At 49.8% G+C, this 12,532-nt stretch overlaps 1 protein-coding gene across 1 annotated transcript; it reads left to right on the top strand.

Moving 5' to 3' along the window:
• Positions 1-102: 102 nt before the first annotated feature.
• Positions 103-11,167, top strand: LOC101797203 (keratin, type II cytoskeletal cochleal). The gene is made up of 9 exons (XM_005030611.6): positions 103-2,399; positions 3,171-3,379; positions 5,946-6,006; positions 6,420-6,515; positions 6,975-7,139; positions 7,283-7,408; positions 8,575-8,795; positions 9,313-9,347; positions 9,887-11,167. Exons 1-9 carry the CDS (start codon positions 2,025-2,027, stop codon positions 10,069-10,071), a joined length of 1,473 nt encoding a protein of 490 aa, XP_005030668.1. The 5' UTR covers positions 103-2,024; the 3' UTR covers positions 10,072-11,167.
• Positions 11,168-12,532: the final 1,365 nt, after the last annotated feature.

Below are 12,532 nucleotides of genomic sequence, written 5' to 3'. Positions count from 1 at the left end.
AAAGAAATTGCCTGTGACAGCCAGGGTCACAGGATCCTGCTTTGGCTTAACCTGGCTTGAAACTGGCTTTAAATGGGGAACGTTCGCATTGCAAGTTGGGCTGTGATAAGGACAGGGGATCTGAGCGGGCTGGCTGCAGAGCTGGGAGTGTGCACAAGCGTGGTACAGGAGGCTCTCCTGCTGCACTGCTGCACTACCTGGGCTGCGAATGGAACAGAGGAGAGCTTAAACTTCGAATGGTAGATAGATTCATCCTCCCTTAAAATCAGTAGTGCTGCACGGTGGTCATTGCGATTAGAAAAAATGACTTTTAATGGATCTGGCCCTTGATAGCGCAAAGCAGGGTGAAGTTCAGCTCTCTTACTGCTGAACGGGTGGTTCCTTTGAGGCTGCTGGGAACAGCTTTGCCTTTATGATAGGTTATCTGACAGCAGGGTTGTATTTCACCTGGCTGGATTGCTTTCTGGTTTGCATGTCGTGTTGTGCAAAAGTCCTGTCTGCTGATGTAGGGGAGTCAGGGCTGGAAAGCAGCCTGATAAAATCCAGCAGCAAGAATTTGCCTTGGTGGGAGTTATTCTTGCCTAACTGTAGAACTCGTAAATGGTACTTTCAGATTCAATTCCCATCCTCCCAAGACAACCCAGAGGAGTTGCAGGAAAGCAGCCTGTCTCCGTGAAGTCAGAAGTACCTTGAGCCAAGTAACATAGCTGGAGACTTCTGCCTTGTTGCTCTCTGCATACGGATAAAAGGAGCCATAGCTGGTCTGCAGCAGCTACCAGGTCAGGGATAGCTGGGTATGCGTAACGTGGAAGTTTGCTTTACGCTCAGTGAATCTTTTTTTTTTGGTTATGGAAGCTGAGCCAGCTTTCAGGGCAGGGAGGAATCTTGCCTCATATGTCTCTGTCGGGCTCAGTCTCCCCCTTTCCCTTTTTGAAACAGAATTTCCTTTTCGTAGCTGGGATCTCCATTCAATTTCTATTCTCCCCGCAAAGAAGGAAGTACATAGTTTGAATGGGCTGTGGCCAGAAAATGTCGCCTGCACTATCTTACTGTCCTGATGGGAGGAAGATCTGAAGGGTGACACATTCAAGATAGCCTTTGAAATCTCCCGGAGGATTTATGACCTGATAACAGAGAGTTCTGTCCTGTCAAGGCTATTAAAAATGCAGAAAGCCTGTAAAACCGTTTTTTTTTATGTCTCTGCTGCTTCTGCATAGCAACACTGTAGTTAAAGCAGAAATCTCTCCTTCTGAGTCTGGACTGGCACACTGGGCATTTCCACACACAGGGTGCAACCTGCTTCAACCACCTTTATTTTAGAGCTAGCAGGAGAGAGGAGATGAAAATGTGCCCAGGGTCAGCTGCAGAATATCTCTTCTGCTACCTCATTTTCCTGCATGGAGCAGGCGCCCTGCTGGGTGCTGCTGGCTGAGTGTGGTGTGTGTGCGTCCGAGGCTGCAGCTGGCTTTGGTCGATATTAAACTCAGCTGCACCTTGTGTCCTTCGTGCTGGTGCACGGGGGGAGCCGCCTGCTCCCTGGTAGAGTCAAAAAATCAAAGCACGTTCCCCCTTTTCTCATTTCAGCATCCCTTTATGCAAGGAGGGAGGAACAGAGAAGCCTTGAGGACATGGAGATCGGACCTGTCCTGTTCTTACTCTCTGCCCAGGTCGATCGGAGGAGCCCGTGCTTCCTGTCCCTTGGCTGCACATGTGGCAGAGGCAAAGGGAGGCACGGAACAAAGCCAGGTCTGAGCGCCGGGACACGGCGCCAGGTGTGTCCTGTCCCCCTTCCCTGGCCCTTCCCTTCGAGTTCAGCAGGTTGTCGGAGGGTGGGAAGGTTGCCAGGCACACCCAGCTCGGAAGGCAGTAAAACGATCCCTCTTTTGCCCTCGAGCCAAGCCCAGCTCTTCTAACGGATAAAAGGAGAAGCGAGTCAGGAGAGCTCACTTGCCTCCCTGGTCTCCAGTACAGCTTTCCCGAGCTTTTGAAGGGAGGGGGATACCGAAGGCACCCTCTGAGCAGCCATGTCCCGGTCTGTGAGTTTCAGCTCTCGCTCTGTGGCAGTCCCAGGGGTCAGCCAAATGCGGGTCAGCACCGTCTCCTCCACCCGCGGAGGAGTGGGTGCCGGCTTTGGCAGCTCCAGCCTCTACAACCTCGGCTCCACCAACAAGCGGATCTCCCTTGGAGGTGGCAGCTCCTACAGCGTTCGGTCTGGATACGGCTACGGTGGCATGGGATTCGGTGGAGGAGTCCCCGGGGGCATTCAGGAGGTCACCATTAACCAGAGCCTCCTGACACCCCTCAACCTGGAGATCGACCCCAATATCCAGCGGGTGCGCAAGGAGGAGAAGGAGCAGATCAAGACCCTCAACAACAGGTTCGCCTCCTTCATCGACAAGGTGAGGTGTCGGAAAGACTGAGTGCTCTGGGGATGCTGCTTAAAGTAGGCCTTACCCAAAGCTCTCCCTCAGCTCGTGGTGGGGGGGTTCACAAAATGGCTTGGGGTCACGTCTTCAGCACCAAGGCGTGATTTGCCTGTTACAATCCAGTAACTTACTAAAGCCCTGCTCTCATTGCTGTCAGCAGTGGATTTTGCCCTGCTTAGGCCAGCTTTATGCCTCCTTTACACGGCCCATAAAATGGGCGCAGGCTTTAAAGATCAATTTGTACCTGAGCCGATCTGCACACCACCAAATTCAGGGAGGAGGGGGCCTCCTGGAGAGGAGTTGATTCAGTGGAACAGACCTTGATGGGCTTACTGTGTTTGTTTGCTCTGCCCTGTACCCCTGCAGCTTTGCTATCTCCCACCAATTGATTGTATGTCCCGTGTTGTAAAGTTCGGCTCAGGCATCCTCAAAATGCTAGGAATCCAGACCTGGAGTTTGGTAATTGGCTGACTCTGAGGTTTCTGGATGGCTTCTTTCATGTGTCAGGCAAGCAGAATCTGCTTATCTTTAATTCAAACAAAGCCTTAATGTCATAAGGCAAGCCCCAGAGCAGCAATGCTCCCTCTGGTTTTTATCACCCTTCAGAATTCAGGTGTTTCCTGTGAGCACTGTGAATTCTTCAGATACCATCCACAGCCCATCCTCACCCCAAGATCCAAACTCAGCAGTGTCAGCTCTCCCCTTCCTCCTGCTTTTACAAATGACCCCTTGGTTGCTTTTCAGGTCCGGTTCCTGGAGCAGCAAAACAAAATGCTGGAGACCAAATGGAGCCTTCTCCAGGACCAAAAGGCTGCCCGGAGTAACATCGCTCCCATGTTTGAGGCGTACATCAACAACCTGAGACGCCAGCTGGATGGGTTGTTGAATGACAAAGGGCGTTTGGAGGGTGAACTGAAGAACATGCAGGATCTTGTTGAGGATTTCAAGTCCAAGTAATGTATAATTTAACCTTCTAACGGTACAGTTGAAGTTGACAGCAGCTAGCAGGTCATTTGGGAGATTGGCAGAGATGCCCCTAGTTTTTCTGCTAGGGAGGGAGTTTTGTGTTGCTTTGTTTCAATCATGAGCTAGGTGGCTGGTCCAGGAAAGCTGCCTGGATTGCTTGGTGTTCCTGGCACCTTGTTCCCACATGGCCTTCAGTGGCTGCATCCTTTTGACTCTGCTTGGAGCCTCCTCGGGGATGGCTTCGTACTTGGGGTTGGGCAGGCCTCTTTGGGTCTGTAGGAACCCCATCAGAGCTCTGCAGTTTGGCAGGCAGGAGGTGAACCACTGCTTGTTCTGTGGGGAGGTAATGGAGCAAGTGACTTGCAATTTTTAAGCAATTTTTCTGTCCAAATCATGTCGGGGAGGAGTCCCGTGAAGAAAGTAGCCTTTGTCCCAGCCTGTGCCCAACCCAGCTGTACAGGAGAATGCCTTTAAAAAAAAAAAGGAAAGAAAGAAAAGAGGGAGCTGGCAAACTGGATCAAGCAGGAACTGAAAAAGCATACAGATCTGATAATCCCCAGGGTGTGTTTAGGGAAAGTCAATATCCAGTAATTCCCAAGGAGGTGCACGGGAATTACGTTTTCCCCCAGCCCTGCTCAGTTACTTCTGTTCTGTGCTCATCCACAGTTGCACCTTGCTTCTCTGCAAGGCAGCAGCAAGGAGCTGGTTTGTGCCCAGAGATGTTGGAGCCCTAATTTCAGTTGCGTGTCACATGAATGTAAGGTGTACAGGTGCATATTCATCCTTCAGCTTGGGGGCTCCTGCTGGGAAGCTAAACCCTGGAGGGGAAGGGGAGCAGGAGTTAGGAGTGTAAGATGCTAGGGCTGCAGCAGGAGCAAGGACGTAGTAACTGAAGTTCAGAACCTGCTTCTCCCTGTTCATATGAAGAAAATTTCAACTTCAAAGTCAAATACCTAAAACATAACTAGCCCTGTCTATATCTATTGCCTTGTTTTCATACGTTCAATTCGCAGAGCAATTCACCATTTGTGTCAGGGGTAGGGGTGGAGATTTATATGCACAAGGTCGCAGGGGATGAGGTTCGGTCCCTTAGTTGGCCACGGCCCTGACTAAGGGTGTGGTTCGAAGCAAGCAGGGGTAGGAACGGGCTGGATCCTTGCTGTCTGTGCGGCTCGGTGCAGGGCGTGCCAGGGTGTGACAGGGTGCTGGGCTTCCCTTGGGAGTTAATGGAGAACCTGGAATGATTTGGTGGTGGTTCATTGACCAGCTTAGCGGAGTTTGCCCTGGAAATGGAACTGGGCAAATCATTCTTGAAAAATTCAGGTGTAGGGTTTTTTCTGTTTTGTTTTAAACCAGTTTCTGGTCATCTCTGCTGGAGGCTAGGCTCTGATTCTCTTCCCTTTTGCACTGCAGGCTGTGCACACACGACACATGCATGTAATGCCCATGCCATGTATCGATTTGCAATAGCAGCGGATGCAGCTCATTGACCTTGAAAGGGATAACGCCCCTTTATACCAGTGTGGATGGCAGGCTTCCAGTGCAGAGCAGAAGGGGAGTTACATAAAGACTCTCAAAACTGAAATAGCTCACGCTTTGGAAGGCAAATTACAGTGCTAGCCATACAATGGCTGTGTAAATAAACAGAGCAGTGTTCTTACTTTGCCAACAGCAACTCCAAAACAGCTGGCCAGAGTGGTTCCTGCTCTGTTGCCTGGGATGGCTTAGAGAATCCATGCAGCAGGTTCCTGCTGTTTGGTTCAGCAGGTTGGCTGTATGCAGAATGCTGAAAAGCAGGCTCTGAGATCCAGGCTTGCAAGTGGTACAAGTCAGTGGAGCATGGCTGATATCTGCTGAGGATCTGGCTCATTACACGTGAAGGCAAACACCTAAAAAAGTGATGGTGCCACTATTGGAAGTTTGTGGGGCTTTAAAGCGTAGCCACTCTGTGCAGTACGAGAATAACTGCACTTAGCTCTTACACGTGATCGGCACCTGCAGCATATTCTCATGTGTCTGGAATAAGGAAGTGCAGAGTGAATGTAGCTTTAAAAACCTCTTCATCAGCATAGAGGAATTTGTTCACCTGCTTGCCTCTCTTCTGCATTTGTATGTGCTCTGCCAATGGCCAAGTGAAAAAACTGAGAGCCTCGGGACACAGACTACAGCCCCACAGGCAGGACATCCCTGGGCTGTCTGTGAGTGAGAATAATGAGCAGAAATCTTCCTAAGCATAGTGAATTCTAATGAATGTGGGAGAATATGGTGAGAAATTCTTTCCAGCTTAGCGGTAACGGCGCTGCAGACCACAGCAGTTTTCAGGCATCAGCTCATTCAAACAGTACCATCAAGCTGTGGCAGACAGCTGGCACCTCCTGTGCGAAAAATATACCTGCCTCAGTGGTGCAGCAAACCTCTGCCCATGGCTGCCTTGCTTGGGGAAGTCAGAGACTGATGAGGTGGTTCACAAATGGGGGGAGAGAAAAGGGAACTGGGGTAATGCTTCACTGTGACCAGGCTCTAACTTAACACCGATCCCTTTTCTTCTGGCAGGTACGAAGATGAAATCAACAAGCGCACAGCAGCAGAGAATGAGTTTGTGGTGCTCAAGAAGGTGCGTGCCGTGGGTATTAGCTGAGCCTGATCAAATACGTTTGCAGCCCTTCTCCCCCTTCTGTCCCTGCAATCCCTTTGCTACGGCTCTGCCTGGAGACCCACAGGGGAAGAACTGGAGATCTCATTTCTGCCTCAGTGCGGGCACCAAGGTCCCTATAGGAACCTAGGAAGGAGTGCCAGATTTTAGCAGTCTCACAGATGATGATATCTTTCTTTGGGGATGCTTTGTGGCATTTCCTAAGGCCTCTATTATTTTAAAATTCCCAAAGTCAGAGGGATTGTGAGGCTTTCACAGTCTGTGTTGTCCAAACTGACAGTGGGCACATGGCTGCTATTGAGGGCACACGAGGTTGGGTGGACTTAGTCATCAAAGCTACAGCAATCTCATAGGATTATCACTCTTTTTTTAAGGATGTGGATGCCGCCTACATGAACAAAGTGGAGCTGGAGGCCAAGGTGGATGCACTGACGGATGAGATTAACTTCCTGAGATCTCTCTATGAAGCGGTAAGTTCCTTTCTGCTTCTTGTGGGTGCTGCAATGTAGTACTGCAAGTAGGTGAAGAACTGTGGATGGTGACTGGGAGAATTATTATGCTGTTTCTAGAGGTGAGAATGGTGATGGAGAGATTGAGTCTTCCCTTCCGTAAGCAAAAACAAGTACAGGTTCTGTGAATTCTCACTGTGGTTTTTCCCTGTCTGTGATATGAGATGGATTTATTGCAAAGGTGGCAGGGACGTGCATCTTTTTTGAATGCAGTTAGTATGAAAACAAGAAAAACAATGCATTAGACCCAATGCTGTAGTGCTGGTGTGTGTTTGTGTGTGTCTGTGCTGTCTGAGAGAGAGAAAGGAAAGCTCCTTGTCCCAGGCCTCTTCATCTTCTGATACCTTCTATTTCTCTAATTGGCTACCAAAAGAGGCCCTTGAAAGTGATTAACAGTATGGTTTTTAATGTAACTGCCAGGAACTTCGTGAGCTGCAGTCCCAGATCTCTGACACATCTGTGGTGCTGTCCATGGATAACAGTCGAAACCTGGACCTGGACAGCATCATTGCAGAGGTCAAAGCACAGTATGAGGATATTGCCAACAGGAGTCGGGCAGAGGCTGAGTCCTGGTACCAGAGCAAGGTGAGTTACGGGAGAGATAAGGGCAGTAACGGCTCCTGTTACTACATCTATCCTGTTTGTGGTGATTGGGGGAAGATGTAGTAGCATCTAACGGGCTGCCTGGCTGACTCCATCCTTTCTTGTGTTGCTGTTTTGTGTCACAGTATGAGGCACTGCAGGTCACTGCTGGGAAACACGGAGATGACCTGCGCAACACGAAGAACGAGATCTCAGAGATAAACCGCATGATCCAGAGGCTGCAGGGTGAAATTGAAAATGCGAAGGCCCAGGTGAGGAGCTGCCTTTGTTTTCCTGCTGCAGAGCAGTGGATTTAGCAGCAACAGGCTTCCCAGGAGCAAGGCTTGTAACACAGCATCTGCTAGGAACAGTTTGCTGATAGTTGCAACAATCGCACTGAAAGATGTCAGTTCTGCAGGAGGGAGAAACTGTGTCATGAGCTAAGTAATGCTGAGAGGGAGCTGAACTGTAGGGGAGAATAAGTCTGCAAAGCGCCTTCTTGCTGCTGGGATCTTTGTCCACTCCCTTTCTGCAGTAGGGAACACCATGTTTGGGCACACAAAGGAATTTTTCAGCTATATAGGAGTTCTGTTTGCTTTCTCCAGGGGTGGTTATCACTTTATCAAAACGCCTGGTGAAAGCCAGACCAGTGAGTGGTTCAAACCATGTTGGGGCTGAATACGGGCTGCAAATAACCAGAGTGCACAGGCTGGAGATAAGCCATTGTGATTCATCCATTTGTGTTTATTTGGTTTCAGGGCAGGGATGTTTCAGCACACATTTACAAGTAAAGAGCTGACCTGGTGCAGCTCTCTTAATAATGAATGAGAGTGTAAAGCACATATGTTCATTGTGAGCCCTTCCTGCCAAACATGGAGGTTTCTGGAGGTACAAGGGGCACTGCTGAGGGTGGCACGTCAGGTGCCAGCTTGATGTGGCCCCACAGGGATGCTTTTGGGATATGTGTGTTGTTTGTTAACTGCAGGTCTGCTCGAGTCCATGCTTGCCTCACATCAAAGCTTACTGGAGACCAACTGGCTGTGAACAAGCTCTGGGGCATAACAGGAGAGAAAATCCGAGTTTGCATTAACCCCAAGTGTTGTGCAATTGTGTGCAGTGTGGGTGGGCTGAGAAAGTGAGGGTCACCTGAAAGTCTTATGAAAATGTAGCCAGCGGAGAGAGAAACAGGGTCAGATAAATTGCCTTTTAGAAGAACATTCATTGGAATAAGGCGAGCTTCCTTTGCAGGCTGATCTCCCTCCAGTGTCCCCCCGAAATGTGTAGGCATGAATTTCTTTGGGTCTAGTTCGAGTAGATGGCCCCAGTGCTCTTAATAGTCACAGAGGTGGGCTGGTCTGTAGGTGCCAGAAGTCCATGGGTGGTAGTGTTCTCCACCAAGGAGACGGGATGCCCACCGACATGCTCTTTGTCACTGCAGCGTGCCAAGCTGGAGGCTGCCATTGCTGAAGCTGAGGAGCGCGGTGAGATGGCTGTCAGAGATGCCAAGGCAAAGCTGGAGGAGCTCGAGGCAGCTCTGCAGAAGGCGAAGCAGGACATGGCCCGGCAGCTGCGCGAGTACCAGGAGCTGATGAACGTCAAGCTGGCCCTGGACATCGAGATCGCGACCTACAGGAAGCTGCTGGAGGGAGAAGAGAGCAGGTGGGTGCAGTCCGTGGATTTTACATGATGAAGGGTCCAGCCCTTTGTATCATGACAACATGAGGGCCCAATTCCAGTTTCTGGAAGGAGATATGGAAAAGAAAACCTTGCATTGTAAACTGATTTTTGGTCCTGAAAGTGTTTTGGCTTGCCAAATTGGCAAGCTCTAGGGAAAAATTGATACTTTGGGTGAAAACATACAAAGAAATAAGACTCATTTTCCATTGTACGTTTGATGCTATGGCAGAAAATTTCCAAGTGGTTTAAATCCCCATGGAATTAGGAGAGAGCTTTTGTGCTCTTTTAGTCCCCTCCAGGTGATAACAGAGCTTGTAAATGTAGGGCCAGAACAAAGCGCTGGATGGCACACTTATCTTGTCTGAATTATTTACAACAGCAGTAATAACTCACTGCCATTGTCTTCATCCTCTGCACTGAGGCCCTGGGGGAACACTGAGTAATGCACAGCCTAACCCGTCCTCTTCCTTTTTGCCTTTGTGTTTTTCTGCTCCAACAGGTTGGCTGGTGATGGAGTTGGCAGCGTCAATATCTGTGAGTTGATTTTATAATTTGTAATAGTTACACATAGCCGTATGCCTACAGAAAGTGCGGGGGGGGCAGCTGGGTCTGCATGCAGGAGCCTGGTAGTGCCCTGCCTTAATTTCTGCAACCAAGTTCACCCCTTCTTAAATGGGAGCCCACCAGGACAGAATTTGATAGTGGCAGATTTCAGTTTTAACTCAGCTGCATAGCTGGTGAACATGCCCAAGGCCTCTCTGGTGCACCAAGAGATGAGCTGAATGTGTTCATGATTTGGGGTTCCCAGTGCTACGGGAGGTCTCGAGCCAGACTGAGTGCTGGAGGAGGGGGTGGGCTGCTCAGCCTTTGCACACCTCTGGTTTAGCACAGAGCTAAATGCTGTGGCCAAACTGCAGCAAGGAAGCTGTATCCTGAGCCTCATGTTTTGCAGAAAGTCATAGAAAATTGTCATCTGCTTGCTGAAATTTAAAGATGCCCTTTGCGCGAGGGTGCCAAAGTGGGTTTGGGGTTCCCGCACACTGACGTTTGGTTTGCTTCTCTCTGTGCCTCAGCTGTGGTCAGCTCCAGCGGTGGAGGTGGCTACAGCAGCTCCAGTGGATTTCTGGGCGGAGGAGTCAGAGGAGGCCTGAACCTGGGAGCAGGCATGGGCAGTGGGGCGCTCGGCTTCTCCTCTGGGGGTGCTACCAAATCCTACACTGTCACCACGACCTCGTCCACCAGAAGCTTCAGGAAGTAACCACAGGAGCGGAGATCGGCGGTTTCCCACTACACGGGAGGAGGGAAAACATAGAAAAGTTGTGTTGCCTTTTTTAGGACAAATTGGCTGCAAAATTTCTGCAGTGATGAATGAATTGGAATAAGAGATACCAGAGTACCTGACCCTGCCACATCACGCCTAAGGCTTGAACCTGCACTGTTGAACTCAGCGGGAACCATTCCACTGAGAGCAGGTTCAAGCCTGTAGGGTGAAATTTATCCAGGGAAGCAGGCAGGGTAATGCTTTTTGTTACTTGTGTGCATGGTGCCCCCTGCTCAGGGCTGGATTTCACCCTTTGAAGGGCAAAGCAATCATTTGAGTGGCAAGCTTTTCCACATTTCTGCTGTGGTTTTACAAAAGAGACCAGAAGATTATCTCCATCTGAATATGATTTGGAAGACTTTATTCCCTTAGGCTCCTCAGAAAATGCCAACCCGTGCTGAGATTTCAGCCTGGGATTGTTTTCTTAAAATATACCAGGAAGAAAACAGTTGAAACTGTTTTGGGTTTCTCCTTATATTTTGGTGAAATTGGCTCAGAAATGGAATGGAGCAATTCTCATCTGAATGAAGCTAATTTCTTACCGAAGGCAATGAAGACGTTAACTTCCAGCCTTCATGTAACAAAATAGCTCATAAACCAGCCCCCTCCCCCCCATTTCATCTCCCTAAAAGAAACCCAAAGCTTAAGGGGTATGAAATTGCTTCAAATTTATAAGTAGCACACTAAAATGGGAGATAATATTCTCCATTCTTGGGTGCCTCTGTTTACTACCCGATATTTCAAAGCAAAGCTAGTGATATGTGGTGTCTCTACTACAGCTAGGGAAAAAACGTTTTGTTGATGTATCATTACAATGACTATTTGTTCCTGCCAAAATGTGTCTTCAACATAAACGTGCCAGATAAACAGGTTGTTACTGCAGTAGGAAGAATTTTTAAATAAACAAGTCAAAGGAACTGTCGTATTGCATGCTCTGCCATGTCCTAGCAGCGTATCTTGGTTGACATTTTCTGCCTTTGTGGTCTGGGAGTTTGTCATGGGGTCGTTAATAAAGTTTCCCTATTGCATGCTTCTTCAGTCCCAGCCGAGTTCCTCCTGTGTGCTGCCCTGGATGCTCAGGAGCGTGGATAAACCTCCCGTGTTCTCACCTTCCTCCCGTCTCCAGAGGCTGCTCCTGGCCATGTCCCTTGGAGCAGTGCCACACTGTGGTCAGGAGCAGCATTTAGGGTTTGCTGCCTGCCAGCTTTCACTCCTGGGTCAATTTCATTTGTTTTGCACCGAGTCTGGGCGTTAGGGTGACGGGACTGGTTTTGTTCCAGCAGTTGGGCCCTGCCCCGAGCTGAGCCTAGCTGGGACCGTGCCCTTCCTGAGCACCGTTTGCTCAGCGGAGAGGAGCCAAAGCTTGCAAGAGATGCTTCACTTGCAGGCAGCCGAAGCTCAGAGAAGTGAATCTGGACAATTGCTGCATGAGGTCAGCTCCTTCCTGCTCCTTTTGGGTGAGAAGCGGTCACCCCAGGGTGCCTTGTGCTTACCCCCACCCCTCTCGTGGGGCCACGGTGCAGATGTGGGGCGAGCCCTTGGTGTAGCTGCTGCTGCTGAAGGCATCACCCTGGTGGGAAGAGAACCAGCAGAGGTTTTGTAGTCACTGGGGAAAACTTCTTCCTCCAGTGTGAGGATGGCTGTGAGTCTGCTAAGGCCGGTAGGATGCTTTGCCTGGGACAGACCCGGGCACCACCCCAGCCCCATTGCCCCGGTGCCCAGCACAGCTCTGCACCTTGTGCGGTGCTCAGCCTGCGTCTGGTTTTACTACACACGTGGCACAAAGAGCAGGGAGGGAGGAACCCGGTGTGCCCAGCAGAGCCGTGCTATCAGCAGCCCGGCACGCCCAGCTCGCCGCTTTTATCTTGCAGCCAAAAAAGCAAAAGAAAATAAAATCCCCTGAAGTTAATTGAAACAAAGAGCTCAAAGAAAGACGTTGCCCTGATGTTTTTGGCAGGAGATGACACTGTGCTGTCTTTTGCAAGGCTCTGTGATACTCGGTGGGGGATCGAGGGTCTCTCCTAGCATTACAGGAGATTAGCAGGGCTCTGTCTCTGTTGCAGAACGACATCTGCACATTAGTGCTGGGGAAAAGGACATCTGCACACCTGAGGAGATGCTGTGGAGTGTGAGGCTGTGGAGATGGATGCGCGTTGTGCTTTCTGCTCATTCTGTGGGTCTGGGCTTGGCTCAGTCTGGGGTCACAAGAGGAGCAGGTCAAAATTTAATCTCTCTTATTCAGAGGAGATGCTGGCATACCCTGAATTCGTGCAAAGCCAGGAGTCTCCTGAATCTCTCGTTGGATTCAGAATAAATAATTCTCCTTGGGAAGCAGCTTTGCAATGCGGGAGGTTTTTTTACTTCCAGACGGAGACAGAGGTGACCCATGAACTGCTGG

The sequence above is a fragment of the Anas platyrhynchos genome, chromosome 34 (assembly GCF_047663525.1).
Source record: "Anas platyrhynchos isolate ZD024472 breed Pekin duck chromosome 34, IASCAAS_PekinDuck_T2T, whole genome shotgun sequence".
Taxonomy (NCBI): domain Eukaryota; kingdom Metazoa; phylum Chordata; class Aves; order Anseriformes; family Anatidae; genus Anas; species Anas platyrhynchos.
This window is presented reverse-complemented; position numbering and strand designations above follow the sequence as displayed.